We start from the raw sequence: 24,392 nt of genomic DNA, 5'->3' as shown, positions 1-24,392 counted from the left end.
AAGCACATAAAAAGTTTACGTGTTTTATTCCAGTTCGCCTAGTGAAGTATAAATAGCGGTACTTATAAAACAAAATATTTAAATGATAAAATTCTTTCATATTATATTAACATTTCTAATAATATTATCAAAAAAAAAATATTTAATAAATAGTAGTTTTTAGTTTTGTCGTAGTTTACCGTACGGCATTTGTAATTTTAGACACTTTAATCAGGTGATTACTAACAAGTACGACGCGTTACGGAATAAAATAGAACTAAATCGAAAGAAAACGAACACGAATACGAACGCGTTGCGAGTTGCGAATTTCATCTTTTAATAAAATTTACATTTGTTCAAAAATTTAAACTATCCTGATTTCAAGGTAAGTTGATCATCCTATTCGATAAATCAAATATTTATCCGATTGATTACAATTCTTGGAGTAAGTGAGGTTAAAAGCAGATGTCAGTCTGGTGAGTCACGCAAAAATACTTTTGTATATTTTGAGATTTAGGGATAGCGAACGATGTCCTCGAGTCTTTCTGCGCGACTTAAACATCCCAAAAAGCACGAACTCTCGAAATCGCACAGTCAGGCACAACTTTTAGCGAATAAACTCCGCCAAGATGGGGTACTATCTACGGGTAATTAAATCATAAACTTATTTGTTTAGTATTTATTTATGATTTTTATTATTGCAGTGGAAGATGTTTTGCAAGCGGTAGATCAAGTCGCGGCATTATTGTCTTCGAATTTAGCAGACAGTCATCTTTCTTATAAAGAGAGTGTTATTAATTTATGCCAACATCTTAAGGTATGTACTGGTTCATATAATTTAATAATTTATTACGTTTTTAGTAAAGTCAATGTCATATAAAACCCACACTAAAAAAAATATTAGTCATTGTTAAGAGAAAGTTTCAATTATCTTTATTTGGTTAGTTTTGTTGTTGATTCACTAAAAGTATTAATTAATAGAACACAAGGGATGTAGTTAACACAGACATTTTGATACATGTCTTTGTGACACTAACAACAAACAATTTGATTATAGTAAAGTTAATATATAGGAATCATTTTTGTTATTCCTGATGTTTAATTATTTTAACATAACCTCAAAATTTTCGAATAAAAATGCAAAAATGTCGTTTTTTCGGTGTTTCTATTTGAATTACAGTAAAACGATACGTCCCATCACAAAATATGTTAAATGAAAGTTGTAGAGAATTAAAAAATCTGTAATTTACGCCATTTGTTTTTTATTCCTAACTTCAAATTCACTAAAATATTGATTAATAAAACAAAAGGGTTGTAGTCATGTTTTGATACTTGTTTTTGTGACACTAATAACCAAAAATTTGATAATAGTAATGTTGATGTGTAGGAATCATTTCCTAACATTTCCAGGTATACGGGGTGTATTTGGAAATATTATTTAAAGAGCAGCTCGATCACGCGTTCAAGATATTTCGCGATAAAGCTCAGGACGACATCCAAGTCGATGTGTTGTCTCGTCTCCATTTGTTGGAATTAATCGAATTGCGTGCTAAAGGATGGAAAGGCACCGAGGGAATGAATTCCTATTATAAAAAGAAAATTAACCAATTCGGTAGTTCACAGGTAGATACATATATAAACCTGTAACACGGAATTTTGTGATTCGTTTGTTTTATAATTTACAGGTAGATATGACCGAATCTATATCTAGTTTGAACGAATCTATTGGTACAACTTTGACTTCCTCGCCCCCGCCATTGTTAGGGCCGGGTGAAGTTTTGAAACCTTCGGGCAAATTTACCAAACCTACCAGAATACCTGGTAAGAAATATTGTAAAGACGAAGTTGTTATCAGGAATGCCGATTCTGGGAAAGGTGAGGATTTTTTTTGATGAAAAAAAAATTGTCGAATTGAAAGATGGAAAAATAATGATCCGGGTGGGGGGTATGAATAATTTTAAATTTCGAATCTCCATTCTTATATGTATGACAAAAGTGTATTTGAAGTGTTTGCAGTCATATGAATTTCTGACTATTCCCTATATCTAAATATTTATAGAACAACATAAAGTCAAATGGGATATTTGGCATGGGTATTATAAATATAAGAGTCGAGATTCTTTTTCTATAATTTACTATTTTATTAGTATTATTTTGGTTTTGTAGTTATGGGTATCAAGGGAAGGCGAGTACATATGATAGAGGAATTGAGCGAAACTATAATTTCTTTTCAAAGAGGTAAACTTATCGTGTTCGTGACACTGCCTCTTCTTCTAACACACGCTTAATCATATAATGAATATTCACCATATAAAAAAAAATGTTTCGTTTAATACTACTATTGCAAATTTATTTTTTTATACAGTGAGAGGTAAATTTGGGTGATTATTAATTAAAAATGTGTCCACGTCGCGACGGTTTGTGGTAGTTTTTGTCGAATTTGGCATCATCGCTAACCAAGCTTGCGTTTTAATGTTGTGTATGAGTTTCGATAAATTATTTGATATGTTTCTTGTTCTGTTTTTTTTGTGCGATATTTAAGAAATAGAACAAGAGTGTTCGTATACAGGGTGAGTTAAAACTAGTCAATTTTCATAATTCGATCATATTTACCATTCTAGATGTCGTTACCATCATCAATTGTATAAAAACTTGCAAATTAGTCTTAATCGGTGACAAATTTTCAATTAATTATATTAATTTCATTTATCACAATATTTTTGTGAAGAAAGTGACAATTTTTCAAAATAGATATTTTTGTTTTAAATTCCCCTGTATATTTAAATAACTATTAACAAGAATCCCGCTTTATTTGCCTTTTGATACGATCCACGCACTGACAAAAATAAAAGCACATAATATAATATCGATTATCGATTTTTATCATCATTTGTAAATCATGATATTGAAAAATTTAATATTTTTCTAGTCAATCCTGGAGCTAAAGAACGATTAGTTCAAATTACCGGCGCTAACGAAGAAAGCATCAAGTAAGTATCCACATTACTCACCCTATAATAATATTAACTATCGAAACGCACTCGTAAAATAAAATTTCCCGATTCCCCATATTTTTATTTCAAATCCGGCAACGCTGCGTTTGTTGTTTTGGTTGGGAACAAACGTTTTTATTTTTTTAACAGTCACGCGAAACAATTGATCGAAGATACGATACGGAGGAACGCTTCGCCTGTTAGAGATCCATCGATATCGACGAGCGTCGGTCCTCTGACGGGTTCCAGTTCGAGTATCAATTCTTCGGCATCGGATGATAGCGCGTTGCCGAATTCGGCGCGCGCATCCCGCGCGTTGATGCACAGCTTGAGCACCAACGACGCCAACTTGGGCGAATACAAGTACACGGTCATCGTCAACGGTTGCACCATTAAAATTACCGGGGATAATTTGGATCTGGTTAGGGTAAGTGATATTCTTTTTTTTTTATTACAATACATATTATAATTGATAATTCGATAGTTTTTTTAATAATTAACGTATTTTATATTTCGACTTAAATATCTATTTTAAAACTATTAGGAAGTAGAATTAAACTTGGCAACATAGCGTATTCGTAATTTATAATTGAAAGTAAAACTTAATAATTTTTTTTTTTTGAATGTAGTTCAAAATTATTTACCTCATTTCACTAAATACTAACTTAACCTATAAAATATTGTCATGTTTATGTTTATTTAACGCTCTTCAGACAGTGTAATTGTGAGTGGTAGTGTAAAAAGTGTATTCAATATGAATGTCATAACGATACCAGAAATTAAAATTTAGTTGTTATGGTTATAATTGTATAAGTTACAGCGTTGCCAAGTTTTACAATTTAGTCTTAAAAAACTCTATGGAAAGTCGTTGGATTTATAAAAAAATTTTCGCGCATAATCTGTAGGCTTGTATATGCTTCCATGCCGATTCATTGTTGCCAACTACTAGAAATATTTTACCCCCATTCTTTTTTTTTGAAAACACTCGAACTACTATTTTAAAATTTATGACGTTTTTTGGACTATTGTAAATACTATCCCAAAATTGATTTCTTTTAAGAAAAATCCATTTTTTTTTTAAACAATTATTTAAATTTCATATAAATTCCCAATTCCCATCACTGAATATTGTATACCATGTTTCCATGTGCGATTTCCATATTTGTCTCGTTTGCAACAGACACTAAAAATGTATTTATGCCTACATCCGATAATATTCTTTCCTAATTCTAATGCTAATTTTGAAAAAAAAATTTTTTTCACAACTTCCCCAAACGCTTCAAAATATTTATAAATATAACATAAATTAAATTTGTGAAACGACAAAATAAACGTGGCACCGTTGCTAACGTCATGTGTACGAGATAGCGCGATCGGGAAAGTTAAAGAGGGGATCAGTCATCAGTTATATATCAAGATGGCCGTGAATTGTCAATATTATTTCGAAGTAAATGTGTGTGTGTTATAAATAAATAATAAGTAAATCAACGTAAACAAATTTTTTGTAAATATATTGAAAATACCTTCTGACTGTACATTATTTGTGATAAAAATTTAGAGAAGGATGTGAAAAAAGAGATAATGTAAAGTTATGGTTCGAGATGTGGTAAAATCGACTGTTGGTTATTGTGATTGTGTCGTGGTGATATAAACGAAAAAAAAAACAATCGACGATTTGAATAATGAATATATGAAATATAATTGTTAATATATTCCCACCCCTATTTTAGACGAGTAAATTAGTATTGGATGAATATTTTTCTGGTGAACCAATCCACGACGTGGCGCAATTTTACAGTTTTGACAGCTTACCACAACCTATAATAACCGAGGAATTTCCAATAACGCCCCTATCGCCGCCGGAATCTCTACCTTCGCCGGAGGCGGTACACAACGGACAGACCGATGGAGGTAAATAAAATAAATGCACGTTTTTTTTTTTCGAATAATTTTTTATTGTGTTATTGTGACGTGTATTTTATGCTTGAACCATTCCATAGTTTGATTATGAGAAAACTCCTAGAAAATATCGTAAGAGGGGTGGAACTTGGTTTATATATATCGGTGTGGTTATACAGGATGTCTCAGTGATAGTGATATACTTAATTGAAATTTAAAAATGGATAAAATGTGATTGTTGTCATTTTTCTGGGACTTCCGGTATAGATAAAATGGTTTTTAAGGGAACTAACATTTTAAAATATTGATTTTCGTTTATATTGGAGTATTAATATTGGAAAAACATTTGATAAAAGTATTTTTTTTTATTTAAAGTAAATTTTAATTGAAAATCGTATTATTATATCAAGAATTAGCCCGGAGAGGTGCATAGCTCGAAGTGTAATGTTTTTTTTTTTTTCGAGAAAAAAAAAATCTGGATAAAATAGAAAAAAAAATGTAACAAAAATCGATTGGATCAAGTTTTTCAAGTATTTATATCAAAAAAGTCTATTTGAATTTTAAATTTATTCATTTCGTGAAGAACAGTTGTTTAAAATTATATTTTCGTTGTTTTTGGAAACATTAAATCAATTTTCTTTATTAAAGTCATACACAAGTCATAAAATGTGATTGTAATCATTTTTATGGGACGCCCGGTATAAGTAACATAGTTTTTAAGGGAACTAACATTTTAAAATATTGATTTTCGTTTATATTGGAGTCTTAATATTGAAAAAATATTTGATAAAACTAATTTTATATTAATTGAAGTAAATTTTAATGGAAAGTCGTTATTATTATATCAAGATTTGCCCGGAGGGGTGCATAGCCCGAAGTGTGATGATTTATTTTTTCAAAAAAAAAATTCTGATTAAAACAGAATAAAAAATTTCGAAAAAATGATAGGATCCATGTTTTAGTAACTATATAAAAAAAGTCTACCTCAAATTTAAAGTTATAAATATTTACACAAAGAAAAATTGTTTAAAACGATATTTTCGTTGATTTTGTGAAAATTAATTTATTTTATAAAAGCGACTTCGTTATACAATTGATAAATGTAATATAATCATTTTTTTGGGACGTCCGGTATAGGTAAAATGGTGTAGTAAACGATGTATTTCTTCGAGAAAAATAATTCTGATTAAAATTAAAAAAAATTTCGATAAAACCCTTTTTTTTTAGTTTTTGAAAAAATTAAACGATTTTTTTTGCGAACTCATTTTATATATAAATGAAAAAATATGATTTACCATCAGATAAAATCAAATTGCGAAAACCCCGACTCTCTATAGAAGAGATAATCAAGAATAAGGGTAACGCGAATGTCGAAAGAGAAAAAGAGAAAGAAAATACTCCGACGAAACCTTCGAATCTGACGTATTCAATTGAATTCTTGGCGAATTTAGCCATGTCTCCACTCTGTCTAACTCAACCGATAGAATGGGAAAGAATACGTAACGATTATCCTACTTTAGTGAGAAACGTAAGTATAATCTTCTTTTTTAATATGTGCGCGTGACTAACACGTGGTGATACCGTGTGTGTTTAAAATAATTTTTTCGCTGGTTTGGAAATATTTCTAGGAGTGGCTTTTTCGTGTTTGTTTGTATGGAATGGAAAAAAAAATACTCGAAAACGTGGTTTTTCTTTTTTTAATCGGTGATCGGAAAAACGGTTGAACATATAAACATCGAATGTATATCTATGGTGACGTCATATCGAATAGTGTTGGTAATTTTGTAAATTAAAAAATTTTTTTTTATATAAACGTTCAAATGGAAAGTTTTTTCTCATTTTCGTTTAATTTTCAAAGGTTTTAATGTTTATATACCCCCTCTACCTATTCTACTAGTCGGGTTCGATGTAAAATGGCGTCGGGAAAATTGTGAAACAAAAAAGATTTTACGATACTGAATCATAATACACATTAATTTAGCGTTTTCGAGGTCATATAATCCATTTATCGTGGTTGCAGAATTATTACTTCCGGTTTTTCCAATATAATTATAAAGTAAACGGGAGGTTTTGGTTAGGGCTATATTGGGAAAATGGGGGGATTGGTTGGAAAATTGAAAATTTCGTAAATCCACTTGAAAAATTCGAATGGGAAATCAAATAAATCATTTATTGATTCAAATACCATTTTTCTACATCGATAAATGGATCGAAAACGCCAAATCCTCCGTTATATCACATTTCTACCTACAGAAAAAAAATTGTAACTCGTAGATGCGGTTTTTAACCCTTTCGAACCTCTTCAGTATGAGGTATAATCGCAAAATGCCGTTTTTCCAATAATTGCGCGTTTTCGAAGTGGGATTGTGGCTAGATTAGATATCAAAGTGGGGAAAGGGGGGATTGGTTGATAAACTGAAAATTTCGTAAATCCACTTGAAAAATTCGAATGGGAAATCAAATAAATCATTTATTGATTCAAATACCAATTTTGTACATCGATAAATGGATCGAAAACGCCAAATCCTCGGTTATATCACATTTCTATCTACAGAAAAAAAATTGTAACTCGTAGATGCGATTTTTAACCCTTTCGAACCTCTTCAGTATGAGGTATAATCGCAAAATGCTGTTTTTCCGATAATTGCGCGTTTTTGTAGTGGGATTGTGGCTAGATTAGACACCAAAGTGTACTAACTCTAATATATTTCCGAGTTTTCGAATACTTATGTCTGTGAATTGATCAGTAAAGAATTGTGGCGTTTTAAATTTCGTCGTTTCTTTAAAAATATTAAAATTGACGGTTTATAGAAATATGAATCGATATTTAAAGTATTCGAAAACTCGCGAGATATATTGGAGTGCGTACACTTCGGTGTTTATTTTTCCACAATCCCACTACGAAAACGTTGATTATTTAGTTCCAATTAACGTGCCTGTAAATAATATGTTTATTGGGATTTTTCTAGGTCGTTGAATATTTCGACGCGAAGACGTATCTGTCGACGCGAACGACGGAACCGACGGGCGTCCTGAGCGCCGACGACGTCGATCCTTTAGTTTTCGAAGTTTGACGTTGGAAACGTTTGAGCTCAATGAAAATATGATTTTGTGTGGTAGGAAAATATTTTCCGGCGTTTTTTTATTTAGAAATATCGATATATGTTTATTGAAAGCGAAAAAAAAATTTGATATATTTGTATTTTATAAAATAATCCAGTGAAAATATGCTTTAGATTATTGTTGTTATCAATTTTTTTTGTCTTCTTATATAATTGACTGATTTTTATTTATTTTTCTTTTTTTTTTCCAAATAGTAGGATTTTTGAAAGCGGTGGTTTCGTAAATAGTATTAGCTTCCATATTGCGAACCGGCTCGTGTGAAACTACCTTAATAATTTTTTTCAAATAAATATATAGGTAACCACTGCTTTGTAGTGTCTCGACCATAGATATTACTTAATTGTTTTTTTTTCTTTGTGATAATTGTGAAATATATTGGGTGTTCCTAAAAATTAGTTTTTCCTAATATTTTAATTTATATAATAGGGACAACCAGTATAGAAGGATTTTTGTTAACATTTAACATTTTTTTTTTGTTTCTCATTTAGTAGTTACTCATTTTAAATGAATTTTTTTTAAATATTTAAATATTGTGTTATGTATTGAGAATCTATTTTGTTTTTTACTTTTCGTTTATTCTTTTGTTTGTGAAAGTAGATTTGTGATTGTTTATTGTGAAATATTTAATGTTTTAATGAGTTGTTTTTCTTTTCTATACTTTTGTTTTTATGTGTTCGTCAATACTTTTAAATATATTTAACATATTAATAAAGTTTTTTTCTACATTTTCGTTTTAAATTTCATTTTTCACCTTTCAAAATTTTTCCCCAAAATTTTTTTTGTATTTTTGAACTTGAACTAGAGAAATATTATTAGTTGCACATCACGTTGTTGAAAAACTTCAATTTCCATCAAATGTGAGGAAGTTTTTATATAAAATCGTATAAAAATCAAGGAATTTTGAAAGTTACTGTCTGGGAAATCATTTTTCCCTAAATCTAGGGAAATTTACAATCGAGACAGTGTTGCCAGAAGTAGGTTCTTCAAAATAAATTTGATAATTAACTATGTTGTTGATTTTTTAGTAACATTTACATTGTGGAGTTGCCAGACTTGCATTAATTTCCCTAGATCTAGGAAATTATGTTGATTTACAACCAAAAAATGAATGGATGTATCTGATGACATAACAAATGAATCAATTGCGATGTTGTCAAATCTCGTTTTTATACATAAATTTAGTGATTTTAGTATACAGGACAATTTGGAGGTCTCGGTGTGTTGCCAATTTTCCTGAGGTTTGTTGAAGTAGGTATGCAATGTTGTAATAAGACATTTTAGTTTAAGGGAAATTTCAAAATTTTTTCAACAGAACGAACGAGAAGTTGCCGAACCTCATTTTCATCAAAATCTTGAGAAATTTCACTATTTACAAACTGACATTTTCAGGATGCGATGTTGCCAAATCTCAATTTCCTCGAAATCTAGGGAAATTTTACTACTAACGAAATAAATGACATTTTTAGGCAGCGATGTTGCCAAACCCCATTTCCTCAAAATCTAGAGAAATTCTAGTAGTAAAGAAATAAATGACATTTTTAGGTTGCGATGTTGCCAAATCTCAATTTCCTCGAAATCTAGGGAAATTTTACTACTTACGAAATAAATGACATTTTTAGGCAGCGATGTTGCCAAACCCCATTTCCTCAAAATCTAGAGAAATTCTAGTAGTAAAGAAATAAATGACATTTTTAGGTTGCGATGTTGCCAATTCTCAATTTCCTCGAAATCTAGGGAAATTTTACTTCTTGCTGAATCAATGACATATCTTTAGGTTGCGATGTTGCCAAATCTCAATTTCCTCGAAATCTAGGGAAATTTTACTACTAACGAAATAAATGACATTTTTAGGCAACGATGTTGCCAAATATCATTTTCGTCAAAATCTAGGGAAATTTTACGTCTTGCTGAATCATTGACATATTTTTAGGATGCGATTTTGCCAAATATCATTTTCGTCAAAATCTAGGGAAATTTTACTACTTACGAAATAAATGACATTTTTAGGAAGCGATGTTGCCAAACCCCATTTCCTCAAAATCTAGAGAAATTCTAGTACTAAAGAAATAAATGACATTATTAGGTTGCGATGTTGCCAAACTTCTTTTTTTCCCAAAAATCTAGGGAAATGTGATGACCTGCTAAATAAAGACATATTTCTGTGTTACGATGTTGCCAAAGGTAAAATTCGCTTCAATCTAAGGACATTTTGTTAATATTTGTAGGATGCCATATTGCGAACCCCATTTTGTGCCAGATCTCGGGAATTTTCACGATTTGCTAAATAAATTACGTTTTTATTATGCGATATTGCCAAATCTCCTTTTGTCTTCGATCTAAGGAAATTCTACGGCTTGCCGAATGAATATCGTATTTATAATTAGCGTGGTTGCCGTACTTCTTTTCTCCTTATATTTAGGGGAAATTTTATGATTTTTCATAGATAAACGTACCTAACCAAAACTAGGAAAGTTTTCGATAATTTTTGTTGCTTCCAAACGCGCGACGCCTGCAGATAAAAAAATAAAACGACGAAGTTATTTCGACATTTTTTTATTTTTTTCTAAAAAATATTTTTATATTACTCTGTTAGTCATAACATAACGTAATCGCTCGATGGTACGAACCTCGTCTTTTTACGTCATTTATTTTTAAGTAGCCTGTATTTCCTTTTGGAGAACCGACCGCAAAACACCCCCACGAAAAATATCGCCCCTATCATCATAAACAAAACAATCGCGAAATAATTCTTGGAAGGCGACACCGACACCGTCCTCACCAGACCTTTCAGATCCGAAGGAACCTCGATCTGAAAAACAGAACGTAAATAAATTAGTGTGTTAAGTGAAGTGTTACTGAATAGTTTAGTGTGTTAAGTGTTAGTGAATAGTTTATTGTGTTAAGTGTTAGTGAATAGTTTAGTGTGTTAAGTGTTAGTGAATAGTTTATTGTGTTAAGTGTTAGTGAATAGTTTAGTGTGTTAAGTGTTAGTGAATAGTTTATTGTGTTAAGTGTTAGTGAATAGTTTATTGTGTTAAGTGTTAGTGAATAGTTTAGTGTGTTAAGTGTTAGTGAATAGTTTAGTGTGTTAAGTGTTGGTGAATAGTTTAGTGTGTTAAGTGTTAGTGAATAGTTTAGTGTGTTAAGTGTTGGTGAATAGTTTAGTGTGTTAAGTGTTAGTGAATAGTTTGGTGTGTTAAGTGTTAGTGAATAGTTTAGTGTGTGTAAATTCATCCCAACACTCACCACTTGCGCCGCGTTTCGGTACATTTCCAACCTCTCTTTCAACTTTTCTTTACAATCTCGAGACAAATCTTGTTCCGCGGTCGACATTACGGTTTTCAAACAATTAATTTCTGAAATATTAAACGAAATATAAGAATCAATCGATGAATCGTGTTCCAGTCGACTCACTTCTGCCGTTTCCTTGTTCGATATCTTTGCAATGGGTTAAGAGATCGAGAGCGCACGCTCTTTGTAATAGAGGATCGGCTTGGATATCGGCTTCGGAACCTTCGATTAAAGCGGCTACTTCGACGCGACATTCCTGCGTCGGGATCTCTTTCGATATGAAAGCGTTCTTTAAACATTCCACCGTCGCGCCGGATTCGTCTTCGTCCGGTTTGCATATAGTTTCCAATTCGTTTTTACACATCAACTAAATCAAATCGAAAAAATTTCCAACAGTGGTCATTCCGAGTAACGCGATTTCAAACGTCGGCCATATTGTCGTGATATAGTGTTGACCGCGTCTCGTCTCGTCGAAACGATACTCGGGACGGTATTCGAAAGTTTTCTTGCGATACGAAACGAAACTTTTAAAATTCTCGTCTCAAACGAGAGTCTAGCAAAACAAGGTTTGTCCCCCGAGACAATATGGCGACTGGTTATGACGTCATACGGAAATGACCTAAGCACGACAGATATTTTAATTGAGAAAGTGATAAAACAAAAAGTATAGGAGATCTGGAATTGAATTATCTTTTATATCGATTTTAGACAAACGAGAATCGATAACAGATAATCGATTATTATCAATAGACAATCCATAATAAGTAATCGAATCGATTAACGACAATAGACGATCAAGAATCGATTATGGACAAACGAGAATCGAAACAGATAATCGATTATCATCAATAGACAATCCATAATAAGTAATCGAATCGATAAACGACAATAGACGATCAAAAATAGATCGAAAAACGTAAATTTTTTTACGTTTTAAAAACTAATTTTCAATAAAAAGCGACCCAAAATTGAGAAACATAAAAAAAAAGGATAAATAATTAGAAAAGATGATTTTTTGTTATGATTAGGTCGAAATCTTTTCACATAACCCTCGTAGAACGAGGAAAATCCAATATAAAACATTATGTTTTAGATATAAATATCAATTTAATTGGTTGGCGTTTGTTTTATCACTTTTTTGACTGTATAGTAATTTACCTTTAAAAGGGGATCCATTTGGACGTTTAACGCCATCTCGCGTAATATTTCCGCAATCTCCTGTTCGCAATTATTCGACAACTTCGATAACTTAAATTGATTTTTCAAACATTTAATCACCAAATCTTCTGGTCTCTTATCGTTCCTAACGCCGATTAATTCTTTTTTACAATAACTGTTTATGTCCGATTGGCAATTTTTTTGCAACGACGGATTCAATAGCGAATTCGAAGTTTGTTCCATGAGTCGATGCGTCACTATCAAACGACATTTTTTACTGAATCCCTTTTCTTCTTTGTTCAACTTACGAATAAAAATAATCGATATTCAAATAAGATAAATCGAAACGCTTATTACTAAACTTACTTTTAAACAATCGAAAACGTTTTCTTTTTTCGCTCTAGGACAAAATTGATCTATGGATTCGGCGCAATTGGTTAATAAAGCGTAATCGACGCTATTATCGAATACCTCGAGTTTTTGGATTTTGAAAACTTTTTTTCCGCACATCGGACTTAATTGTTCGTGCGGTACCATCTGCAGACATTCCAATACCTAACGAACCGTTTCGAATATCATCAGATACATTTTAAAAAATCACTATTGCGATCAGTGACGTTAATTTGTCAATGTCAATCTTATTGGTTAAAACTGGTAGTGGGTAGTTACACCGCTCAGAGTACTCCGAGCAAATAAAAAGTGAAACAAGTTTTTGAATATACGGGGATTTATCAATATAGGAAAGAAAATTCTACAATTCTAATTTATACGAGGATCAATCGATGTGAAACAGGACGTTTACAAATTATATACCAGGACTAATCAATATAATACAGGACATTTTATAATTTCAAAAATATGTACGAGGATCAATCGATATAAAAAAAGGGCATTTTCAAATTATATACGAGGATAAAATAATGTAAAACTAAAATTTGATAAGATTTTTAATATACGGGGACTAATCAAAATAAGGAACAAAATTTTACAATTGTAATTTGTACGAGGATCAATCGATATGGAACAGGACGTTTGCAAATTATATACGAGGATTAATCAATGTAAGACAGGACATTTTATAATTTCATAAATATGTACGAGGATCAATCGATATAAAAAAAGGGGATTTTCAAATTATATACGAGGATAAAACAATACAAAACTAATAATTTTGAATATACAGGGACTAATCAATATGATCGAGGACCAAAAAAACAAAGAGTTCAGTAGAATATGTAATATACGAGGATTAATGATGGATACAATAAAAGCAGTTATTGTATATAAGGATGAAACATGGCATTTTATATACGAGGATAAATCAATATAAAAAAAAAAACAAAAATCCTGTTGAATTTGGAAGATACGAGGTTTATCCAATATGTAATCGTATACAAGGGTCAATCGATGAAGAAACGGGACTTTTTTCAAATTATATACGAGGACGAATCAAAATATGATAGTACATTCGATAATTTTAAAAATATAAACGAGGATCAATCGATATGGAAAACAACCATATAGAATTTTTGATATACGAGGTTCGACGAATATAAAAAGAGACGTAGTTAATTTTATGATTATCTACGAGGATCAATCAATATAAAACGAAACATTTTGAAGATTGTAAACGACGAAAAATGAATATAAATCAAAATTTTATAAGTTACAAATATACGAGGACCTTTCAATAATGATATACGAAAACCGAATAAAAGTTTTAATATACGAGTACCAATCAATATAAAAAAACCTTTCGAATTTGGAAGATACGAGGTTTATCCAATATGCAAATATATACAAGGATCAATCGACAGAAAATGGGACTTTTTTCAAATTACATACGAGGACGAATCAAAATATGATTAGTACATTCGACAATTTCGAAATTTTATACGAGGATCAATCGATATAAAAAAAAAATTCTGTTGAATATGGAAAATACGAGGATCGACGAATATAAAAAGGGACGTTGATAATTTCGCGATTATCTACGAGGATAAATCATTATTAAACGAAACATTTTGAAAATTGTAAACGACGAAAAATGAACATAAATGAAAATTTCATAAGTTACAAATATACGAGGACCTTTCAATAATGATATACGAAAACCGAATAAAAGTTTTAATATACGAGTACCAATCAATATAAAAAAACCTTTCGAATTTGGAAGATACGAGGTTTATCCAATATGCAAATATATATAAGGATCAATCGACAGAAAATGGGACTTTTTTCAAATTACATACGAGGACGAATCAAAATATGATTAGTACATTCGACAATTTCGAAATTTTATACGAGGATCAATCGATATAAAAAAAAATTCTGTTGAATATGGAAAATACGAGGATCGACGAATATAAAAAGGGACGTTGATAATTTCGCGATTATATACGAGGATAAATCATTATTAAACGAAACATTTTGAAAATTGTAAACGACGAAAAATGAACATAAATGAAAATTTCATAAGTTACAAATATACGAGGACCTTTCAATAATGATATAAGAAAACCGAATAAAAGTTTTAATATACGAGGATCAATCAATTTAGAAAAATTCTTTCGTATTTGGAAGATACGAGGTTTATCCAATATGCAAATATATACAAGGATCAATCGACAGAAAATGGGACTTTTTCCAAATTATATACGAGGACGAATCAAAATATGATTAGTACATTCGACAATTTCGAAATTTTATACGAGGATCAATCGATATAAAAAAAAATTCTGTTGAATATGGAAAATACGAGGATCGACGAATATAAAAAGGGGCGTAGTTAATTTCCCGATTATATACGAGGATAAATCATTATTAAACGAAACATTTTGAAAATTGTAAACGACGAAAAATGAATATAAATCAAAATTTTATAAGTTACAAATATACGAGGACCTTTCAATAATGATATAAGAAAACCGAATAAAAGTTTTAATATACGAGTACCAATCAATATAAAAAAACCTTTCGAATTTGGAAGATACGAGGTTTATCCAATATGCAAATATATACAAGGATCAATCGAGAGAAAATGAAAATTTCATAAGTTACAAATATACGAGGACCTTCCAATAATGATATAAGAAAACCGAATGAAAATATTCGATATACGAGGGACGAGTTAATATAAAACTGACCTTGGCTTCTCCAGATTGGACGTTTTTGCAAAATTTCCTGATATCCATCAAACAAAATTTCTTCAATTGCGGATCGTAATCGATATTTTCCCTCTGCTGGAATATCTGCGCCTTCAATTGTTGTTTACATTCTTTGGGTATGAAACCTTTGTCGCCGTTTATGGTGGCGTTCAAAACGTGCTCGCTCAAACATTCGATAACGTCGCTTTTCGTCGTCGACGCACTACAAAATCTCTTCGCGTACGGTTTACAAGCCACTTTGAATTTATAAGTGAATCTGTAATCTTTCAACGATATTATTTGAAAATGTTCGACGCTCGCCCGGCAATTCGGCGTCGATTTCACTTGCGGATTATTCTTATTGCCGACCAAACATTCCACGATATCGTCCTCGTCGGCGCACAAATCGTCGATTATTTTACCGCAATATTTCGATATGTACGGATTCAATTCGACGCGTTGCGATTCGATTTCCGTGAAAGATTCCACCGTATCTCGACATTTATCCTGCAGCTCTTCCAGATGGTCTTGCAGACACATCATTTCCTCGCCCTTCTTCAATTTATCCTGGCAATAGAAACTCAGATCTTTCACGCAGGCCTCCTCGATTTCCGGTTGGAGATGGACGCTCAAAGCGCGTTGTCGCATGACGCGCTGCACTTGTTCGAGGCACTGTTTATCCAGTTTCATCGATTCGTCGGTTAGATACGCGTATCTGTAAAGACAAGGTAGAACTTGTCGTCTCGAATAACTCGGTCCCGAGCTGTCGGTATCGAAATGGCAACGTTTCGTCGCGTCCGCGCTGCAAGATCTGTACAATTGGGGATCCAAGGCGAAATCTCTCGCTACGAAATATTGGATTTCCAAAAGGGCGTTTTCGCAATCTTCCGTCATTATTTCCGATCGCATATTATCCATTAGACAAGACATAACTCTGCCGTTTCCGCCTCTAACGTTCCGACACGCCACTTTTACTACGGCGTCGCAGGCTTGACGTAAAACCGGATCCACGTTCCAATTTTCGCCGGGATCCACTTGGTGCATCAAATCTTCCAACTGTTGTTCGAAAATTAACCGAAAATTGATATGTTGGAAATGGACGGTGACGATCGGTCGTAAAACGTTTTATTTTTTGAAATTTTGTACAAAATATACCAATCAAACTCGTAAATTCGTTTCGACCGCGGATTTGACAAAAAAAAAATGAAACAAATTACAATATCTGTCGGATGTTTTTGATAATAAATCATGAAATATTTGTATAGTGACCATTTTACATCGATGGTAACCGTCAAAAACCGATTAAACCATTTCCAAAGTAGTCGCACGTCCTAGTGCCTTAAAAACAGTTACAACGGTGGATAATGATGCCAAAAACCAAAATACCGTTTCCTTCGAGAACCAGGACCTTCTCGACAATCCTTTCCTGTCCTGAACACTGTCCTTTCCTCTCAGTCGCCGTCCTCCAGGCACCGTATCGATCAGAAAGTATTCTAGCCACCTCAGACGAACCCCCGGATGAACGACTCGTAGGATATTAGGTTTCCAGAAGTTCAAAATCCTCCCAATTGTCATCGTCATAGTCCGTGTCTCGCGTTCTCGACTTCGGAGCAATGTTTGAAGTAACAAAAATCCACTTGTATTCACAATAAACCAAGAAATAGTCAATTTCACCCGGTTAACATACTCTAAAGATTGTCCCATCGGTTGGAAACGTGATGGACACCGTTTTCTCCAAGTGGAACTTACATATATATCATTTGTGGGACGATTTCACGCAAAAAACGCCATTTTTACGAAAAAAATAGTACTTTTCAATCATGACAACGCACTAGATTCCATTTACGACCTCGCGATAACCAAATTAAACCAAAAACTATTATCCGTCCACTGTATTCTCCAGATTAGGTCCCGTGCGAATTGTATTGTTTCAAAACTTGAAAAAATCACTAGTTGGATAGAAATTTAAGTAAAATAAGATTTATTATACGCATTTTTGACTGAAACATCGAGAAAACTCAATTTTCAAACGGGTTCAAGCGGTCGAAATGCGTCTGGACGATTATATCGAGACGTCAATGGAAAATAACCCTCCAATTTTTGTATATTTTTGTCGTAGTTTAAATATTAAACGTTTTCCTACATACAACCGATCGTCACTATTTATAAATCACCCTGTATATAATACTCACGGCTCTCATACAAGACGGTCCTAATCTAGCTGCTATATTCCTAGCGTGACCCATCAAACAATGCAAAGTTTTACCTCCGATACCGTATTCTTGACAAAACATGGCCGTCTCATTTTTACAATTATTCACAACTTCGGGAGACAACCTATACAATAAAAAAATAATTGTATAAAAAAAATCAATTTGCCAGTGCTTCTATTGCACCCCTTGCCCCAAAATCCCAAGAAAAAGTCGCTTCCACCCCTTTTCGGGTACTAGAAATAATCTAACATGATTCACAATTATTAATTGGTCTTTCTTGGCTAAAAATTGGAGCTCAGAGCTCTAATTACTTCTTGGTTATCTGATAAAATGATAATCTTGACCAGGATTTCATGGTTTTTATTTTCGGTTGTTTTGTAACCATCCTAATATCATTTGAAGGCAAAATCAATGATTAATGGAGGTTATAAAGTGGTATATTTTTTATCACACCCTAATTCCCATTTACCCTCAGTACAAAGACATTTAACTTGTCTAGGCATCCCCAAATCAACTAGATTCTCATAAAATAGGAGCTCAGAGCTCTAATTACTGCTTGCTTATCAGTTGATATGAGAATCTTGACCAAGATTTCATGGTTTTTAGTTCCAGTTGTTTTGTAACCATCCGGGTTCGATTTGAAGACGAAATTGGTAGTTATAGAATGATATTTTTTTACCACACCTTGTATATATAAGAATTGACAAAACTTACCTGTAATCCTCCATCAACATTCGCCTATGTTCGGTAAGTTCGCTATCACATTCAGAACTGATGTAAACGCTAGGATTATTGGAATCTTTTCTAACATAATCTTCCAAACACAATAAAATCTGAGCTAATCTGACGGATTTATCGCTAGACAAATTTTTTTTACAACGCGTCTTTTTAATATCCTCTTTACAAGCCCTTAGTAATCCCTTGCTAACTCTAAACTCTTGAGAAATCAATTTTTCCCTACGTCTCAAATGCTGTCGGCATTTGGTGGCCAAAGTCGAATCGTCCAAGTGTAATTGGTGTATTAAGCAAGGAAAAACTCTACCAGATCCTTAAATTACACCACAACTAACTTAGATATTGAACAAATTATAATTTCATTGACTAACCTTCCAAAAATTTTCCGCAGTATCTTTGGTAATCTTCTCTGCATTCTAAATAAAGCTGGGCGTCTAATTTTATATTATTAGATTGCAATTCCGATAAATGGAACACTTCTTTCCTACATTTATCTCCGACTTCCAAAATTCTATTTTGTAGACACGAAACTGATTTAATTTGAGAAAAATTATCTCCGTCTATAACGCCACATTGAAATTTTTTTATATCCTCATTGCACTGATCTAAAAAGTCCGATATCCACTTGTAATCGGTAAAAGCGATACTCTCCAGGCGATTAATTCCTCTATAACAATCTTGATTTTCGATATTATTCACTTTATCTACTAAACATTTTAAATAATTATCTCTTTGGCACTCGGTTTTTTTTAATTCTTGTCCGCAGAACGGCGAAAGGTACTGTTGTACCCCGTCGTATGCGGTAATGTTTCGTACTCTACCCCAAATTATATTCTGGCATTCCCTATTTAAACGATTCAGTTGCTGTGGATTGGACGCTAATAAACACTCCAATATAAGAACGTCGTCTTTTTCGCTTAAATTGTGGCATATAATGCCTACGTCTTGGCACGCTGGTTCATCCACTATAGACTTCGTTGATATGTTACGGCCAATTGGATCGGATAATATTAATAAAAAATATAGATGAAGTAATAAGATTACTGAAAAATTGTGCATTGTTTTGTTATACATTTTCTTAATAGATTTTTTTATTACTTATAACTAATTTTTAAAAAAATGCAATATAAACACTACATGTCATTTATTTTCACTTCTCGGTTTTATTATGCATTACCTAACTTCATTATAATAAATGACAGTATAAAAATAAAAACGATAAAACCGTAGACTTTTAAACAATTAATACTGCATTGTGATAAAGTATAGAATCCAGAACAATTTTTATTAAAACATTTTATAAAAAATCTAATTGAATTTTAAGAATTTAAGTTTAAAATGGGAATAGGTTATAACGACAGTTGGCACGCGAAAATTGAAAGAAAAAGAAGAAGAATACTCAACTGACAGTTTTCATTCCTAATAATAATTTCCTAATTTATATATCTTAAATATTAAATAGAATTTTCTTTAATTATTAAAAATCTTATTTAAATAGTGAAATATAGTTTTCCTTAATAATTTTATGATTTAAAATCTTGTTTTATTTTGAATTTAAATGGCCACTTCGATTTTAAACTTCCCGCTGTGAAAATTTGACATATACTGTTAAAACATTTTAATGGGTATGTTGATTGTTGTTTAGATCTGCGAAGTATACGAAAAAAGTAGTAAAATAATCGTTAAAGTGCATCGGTATAGTTCCTATATAATCTCGAAAATGTGGTAAATGTGCAGATAAATAAAAAAAAACAAGTGGTGATAAGCAAATGTTTAAATGGAAGCATCCTCCATCATTACCCAGGTGTCAAGAGACGAGGAACATCTGAATAATTATGCTACAGAAAAAGGTAAATATTCTCATAGATATCAAATAGATTTTAATCGTGCGAGAATCGTTTTTAATATAAAATTGATACAAAATTAATAGAGAAATATAACTTTGATAACATAGTAGGCGTGTGAGGTGTAAACAGAGAGGTGAGATAAACACTTAAAATCAAGATTCTGATTTTTAATCAAGGTCTTCTATTCTACAACTTATTATTTAAGCTGGAAAATCAACATTGTTGTCAATACGAAAAATAGACGTCTCGAATCTTGTAATTGTTCAATTTAGCAAAGGTGGGACTGGTCATTTAAATATGTAAATTGTCAACATTCCTTTTCCAACTCTATGACCTCTTTAAGAAGAAACCGTAGATATATTATACTTTCACATTAATAAACGATTAACTATAACCCCCGAAATATCTAAATTACATTATGATTTTTACGTAAATAGTTAACAAGTGCGTATTGCGTACAGGGTCACCCAAAAATAAATCACATTCATCATTATTCCAATCCAAAAATAAACGTCCATTTCCAAAAATAGGTTGGTATCAATGATTCTAGGTTTAGCGACGTCACGTCTCGCACGTGATACCACGAAAAAAACGTCAACTTTAGTTAAATTTATTCAATTATATTTTGTTTGTTATAAAAAATATTCTTCATTTAAGTTATCCGTTTTATTTTACTTGATAATAATTTAAAAATTTGCCAGTACTGTACTCTATTATTTTTAATAAACTTAGGGATGAACTAGCTGGAGTCTCCCACTGTTTTCTCATGAATATTTCTACTAATAAAAACCACATGAAAATACAATCAGTAGTTTTTGATTTTATTGAAATATACAGATGCAATGAAAAATTTTGTTTTATAATACGAGGGATACTCGTAAAGATACATTTTGGAATAAAAAACAATTAGTACTGATATGGTATATTGCCATATTACCAGTAAAGTCGTAAAATAATTTTTTTATAATACGAGGGGTTCTCGTAAAGTTAGATCCATTTTGGAATAAAAAACAATCAGTACTGATAGTGTATATTGCCATAACGTGGTAGAAGCACTAAGGGCTAAGACAGGATTGTACTGAGGGGAAAACGTTAATTATTCATCATTAAATTACATTACAGTTTATTGTTTTTCAATGAATTTCATATTTAGCAATCGATTTTCACGATAAACAGGATTACTCAATCAATTTAACCATTTTAAACAACTGTTTTGATGTATAAATTATCTTAATTTAAAAATATATCTTGCTCGTATTTATAATTTGCTTTCAATTTATAGATAAACCTATTACATCATATATTACGTTTTTAAAAATGTAATAATTGAACTAATGACATTAATATCTCAAAATTAAATTGTTTTTTGCGTTTGATTTTGAAAATAATCAGTAACAGTGGGTGATTGTTTTCAAAGGCTCTTTATCTACACAAGATGGCGGTAACGAACAACTCGCTCAACTTCAACCGTCGTCGTCGACGGCGACGAAGAAGAGTTCCACGAAGAGTTTCTTTCGTTCGTTATTCTGTTGTCTCCGACCGAAAAAATCGAAACCTCCCACATCAGAACAATGTTTGGACGGTACCCAATGCGTCGATCACACTAGATGCAGTTATCTACTCAGTCCTCCCAGAGCGGAGGATACAAACAAAAAATGTATGGTTATAGATTTGGACGAAACTCTAGTACACAGCAGCTTCAAGGTATGTAACAATAAATGACAAGCGAGTTATTATCATTGAGTTTGGGTTTATTTTTTATTCAATTTTGGTACATTTTCACTTTTGGAAAAGCTTATAGTTCCTTAGTATCTTGGTGGAATAGTTTATCTTCACATTTCTGGGAGTTTCTGCAAACTAGTCGAATTGGGAATGAAGAAAAAGTACTGAAATGCCGTTTGATTCATCTTTTGACTGAAAATTTCTCTACGATCTATTTAAAGGCAACTTAGCCATCTATTTGAGTCATCGTCAACGTTGTACTGATTTGTGAATCAATCATAAATGTTGAGTGTGTCCCTAGATACCTTGAAATTTTGTATTTAAGTATTTGTAACAATTTTCATCTCTTTGAAGTGATTTTACGGATTATTTCATCAATTTCAAATTAGTTTGAGCTGGAAATGAATAAAATTGGGTAGATAACAAGTAATTTTTGTTTTATAATGTTCATTTAATTTAGAATTTTCATTAACCATCCGAAACAATATTTTTATAGCAGATTTCTGTATAAAAAAAATAAAATTTCAATTTCAGCCAATCAATAACGCCGATTTCGTGGTACCTGTCGAGATAGACGGTACTTTACATCAAGTGTACGTTTTGAAAAGGCCGCACGTCGACGAATTCCTCCAAAGAATGGGGGAATTGTACGAATGCGTCCTTTTTACGGCGTCTCTAGCCAAATACGCCGATCCAGTGGCGGATCTACTCGATAAATGGGACGTATTCAAAGCTAGATTATTTCGAGATAGTTGCGTCTTCTACAGAGGTAACTACGTCAAAGACTTGAACAAATTAGGACGAGAATTACAACAGATCGTTATCGTTGATAATTCGCCCGCTTCTTACATATTCCATCCAGATAATGCTGTAAGTGATATCGACGACATTTTAAGAGGGTTGTTTTCGAAAAAATTTTTTATTTTATTAGGTGCCGGTAGCGTCTTGGTTCGACGATATGAACGATTCCGAACTGTTAGATCTTATACCGTTCTTCGAAAAACTCAGTAACATGGACAATGTATACACAGTGTTGTGCAACTCCAATCACCCCTACAACAATTCTACTCCTTCTCAACTCAACGGGCCGCAGAATTTGAACCACGTCATAGGCTCCGTTCAGAACAATCATTCACCTGCCAAGACGTAGCGATCGCTATTCGTCTTTCAGTTGATGATTTGTTATTGATTTTTATTTTTATTATTAATTTTTTTTTTTTTTTAATTTGCGACACTGTAAGGAGTAGAAAATGGTATCGATGTAAAATAGAACGAGAATTGATTCATATGTACACAGGGTTTTCCGAAAATTTTGCAAAAAAAAATCGATAAATTTATTATTATTTTTATCACCCTATATATATATATATACATAATTTTTACCGATTTTGAATCTATATATAATTTAATTAAATAAGTGGATATTAAAAGTATAATATTTAATATATTTAAATTTGTGACCCTTTGGCTTAGTCCGTATCTGGTTTTTTTTAACTCGAATTATATTTTGCGACTTTAGCACGATGTAATTCGTAAATTTCGTAAATAAACGTATAAAAGGATTTTTATGATATTAAACACCCTGTATAACTTATTATTCAATTTTATTTTATGTATATAATTGACAAATTTACGGTTAGAAAATGTTCGATATTCGTTAGGGGGGATGGGGTTTTTTTTTTGAAATATCTTGAAAAAAATTTTGGACAAAAACTGGAATTTTTTATATAAAATTTTGACGTAAAGAATTCGAAATAATTAAAAATAACTGTAGAATTAAAAAATTATGAAAAATAAAAAAAATGGTAAACTTTTTATGAATTATGGATTTTTTTTCAAATTTTCGAAATTAAAAAATTGCAAAATTTGATAATTAATTATGAAAATTGAAAAAAAAATATATGAAAATATCAATTAGTTGACTTTTTAATTATATTTACAAAAATCAACATTAAACACGCGGTCCAAACATAAATGTTTACAATTTTCAAAATAATTTTACTGATCTAAATTAAAAAAAATTTAAATTTCATAATATTTTTTATAATTTTTTAAATATTTAATAAATTCATATTAATATGAAATGTTGATTTAAAACATTGCCCCCTTTTAGTATTTAAAAAAAATTAAAAATGTCCATCCAAAATTGAATATTTAATTTTTTAATATTCAAATTAAATTGAAAAAAATCATAAAAATATTAAATTAAATAAAATTTTATCGAAAAATTAGAAATTTTAAACTTTTTCAAATTTTTCAATCATTTATTTTCCATAAGACATAGAT

The 24,392-nt window shown here is 31.5% G+C and overlaps 3 protein-coding genes across 9 annotated transcripts; 2 read left to right on the top strand and 1 right to left on the bottom strand.

The window, feature by feature from the left end:
• Positions 1-4: 4 nt before the first annotated feature.
• LOC130903527 (eukaryotic translation initiation factor 4E-binding protein Mextli) lies at positions 5-8,719 on the top strand. Of its 7 annotated transcripts, none has more exons than XM_057815674.1 (11): positions 209-364; positions 491-626; positions 684-796; positions 1,390-1,602; positions 1,665-1,854; positions 2,146-2,217; positions 2,909-2,969; positions 3,123-3,399; positions 4,703-4,883; positions 6,173-6,399; positions 7,841-8,719. In XM_057815674.1, exons 2-11 carry the CDS (start codon positions 509-511, stop codon positions 7,943-7,945), a joined length of 1,557 nt encoding a protein of 518 aa, XP_057671657.1. In that variant the 5' UTR covers positions 209-364; positions 491-508; the 3' UTR covers positions 7,946-8,719. The 7 variants fall into 7 exon arrangements, with proteins under 7 accessions (XP_057671660.1, XP_057671657.1, XP_057671662.1 ...); XM_057815675.1 differs by having other exon boundaries at positions 246-364; positions 497-626; XM_057815677.1 differs by lacking the exon at positions 2,146-2,217 and having other exon boundaries at positions 5-364.
• A 1,808-nt stretch (positions 8,720-10,527) lies between these two features.
• Positions 10,528-19,914, bottom strand: LOC130903519 (Golgi apparatus protein 1). Its single transcript, XM_057815666.1, has 9 exons — positions 18,909-19,914; positions 18,517-18,850; positions 17,782-17,926; positions 15,590-16,645; positions 12,810-12,998; positions 12,444-12,746; positions 11,409-11,652; positions 11,241-11,350; positions 10,528-10,803 (listed from the first exon to the last, which is right to left on the bottom strand). Exons 1-9 carry the CDS (start codon positions 19,609-19,611, stop codon positions 10,636-10,638), a joined length of 3,252 nt encoding a protein of 1,083 aa, XP_057671649.1. The 5' UTR covers positions 19,612-19,914; the 3' UTR covers positions 10,528-10,635.
• A 226-nt stretch (positions 19,915-20,140) lies between these two features.
• On the top strand, positions 20,141-23,909 carry LOC130903531 (carboxy-terminal domain RNA polymerase II polypeptide A small phosphatase 1). Its single transcript, XM_057815683.1, has 4 exons — positions 20,141-20,387; positions 21,802-22,088; positions 22,641-22,976; positions 23,038-23,909. The coding sequence occupies exons 1-4, from the start codon at positions 20,315-20,317 to the stop codon at positions 23,254-23,256; spliced, it is 915 nt and encodes a 304-aa protein (XP_057671666.1). The 5' UTR covers positions 20,141-20,314; the 3' UTR covers positions 23,257-23,909.
• The last annotated feature ends 483 nt before the right edge of the window (positions 23,910-24,392 follow it).

The sequence above is a fragment of the Diorhabda carinulata genome, chromosome 2 (assembly GCF_026250575.1).
Source record: "Diorhabda carinulata isolate Delta chromosome 2, icDioCari1.1, whole genome shotgun sequence".
Taxonomy (NCBI): Eukaryota; Metazoa; Arthropoda; class Insecta; order Coleoptera; family Chrysomelidae; genus Diorhabda; species Diorhabda carinulata.
This window is presented reverse-complemented; position numbering and strand designations above follow the sequence as displayed.

What these genes read in the sequence shown, in the direction of transcription:
- LOC130903519 (XM_057815666.1), bottom strand. Translation starts at nt 19,611, where the DNA reads ATGTATAACAAAACAATGCACAATTTTTCAGTAATCTTATTACTTCAT. An exon ending in CTGCGGAAAATTTTTGGAAG is followed by an intron (nt 18,851 to 18,908) that starts GTTAGTCAATGA and finishes GTGTAATTTAAG; the next exon opens with GATCTGGTAGAGTTTTTCCT. An exon ending in AAATGGATCCCCTTTTAAAG is followed by an intron (nt 11,653 to 12,443) that starts GTAAATTACTAT and finishes GATTTGATTTAG; the next exon opens with TTGATGTGTAAAAACGAATT.
- LOC130903531 (XM_057815683.1), top strand. Translation starts at nt 20,315, where the DNA reads ATGGAAGCATCCTCCATCATTACCCAGGTGTCAAGAGACGAGGAACAT. An exon ending in TAATTATGCTACAGAAAAAG is followed by an intron (nt 20,388 to 21,801) that starts GTAAATATTCTC and finishes TTGTTTTCAAAG; the next exon opens with GCTCTTTATCTACACAAGAT. An exon ending in TAGTACACAGCAGCTTCAAG is followed by an intron (nt 22,089 to 22,640) that starts GTATGTAACAAT and finishes TTTCAATTTCAG; the next exon opens with CCAATCAATAACGCCGATTT.
- LOC130903527 (XM_057815674.1), top strand. Translation starts at nt 509, where the DNA reads ATGTCCTCGAGTCTTTCTGCGCGACTTAAACATCCCAAAAAGCACGAA. An exon ending in ACCAATTCGGTAGTTCACAG is followed by an intron (nt 1,603 to 1,664) that starts GTAGATACATAT and finishes TATAATTTACAG; the next exon opens with GTAGATATGACCGAATCTAT. An exon ending in CAACGGACAGACCGATGGAG is followed by an intron (nt 4,884 to 6,172) that starts GTAAATAAAATA and finishes ATTTACCATCAG; the next exon opens with ATAAAATCAAATTGCGAAAA.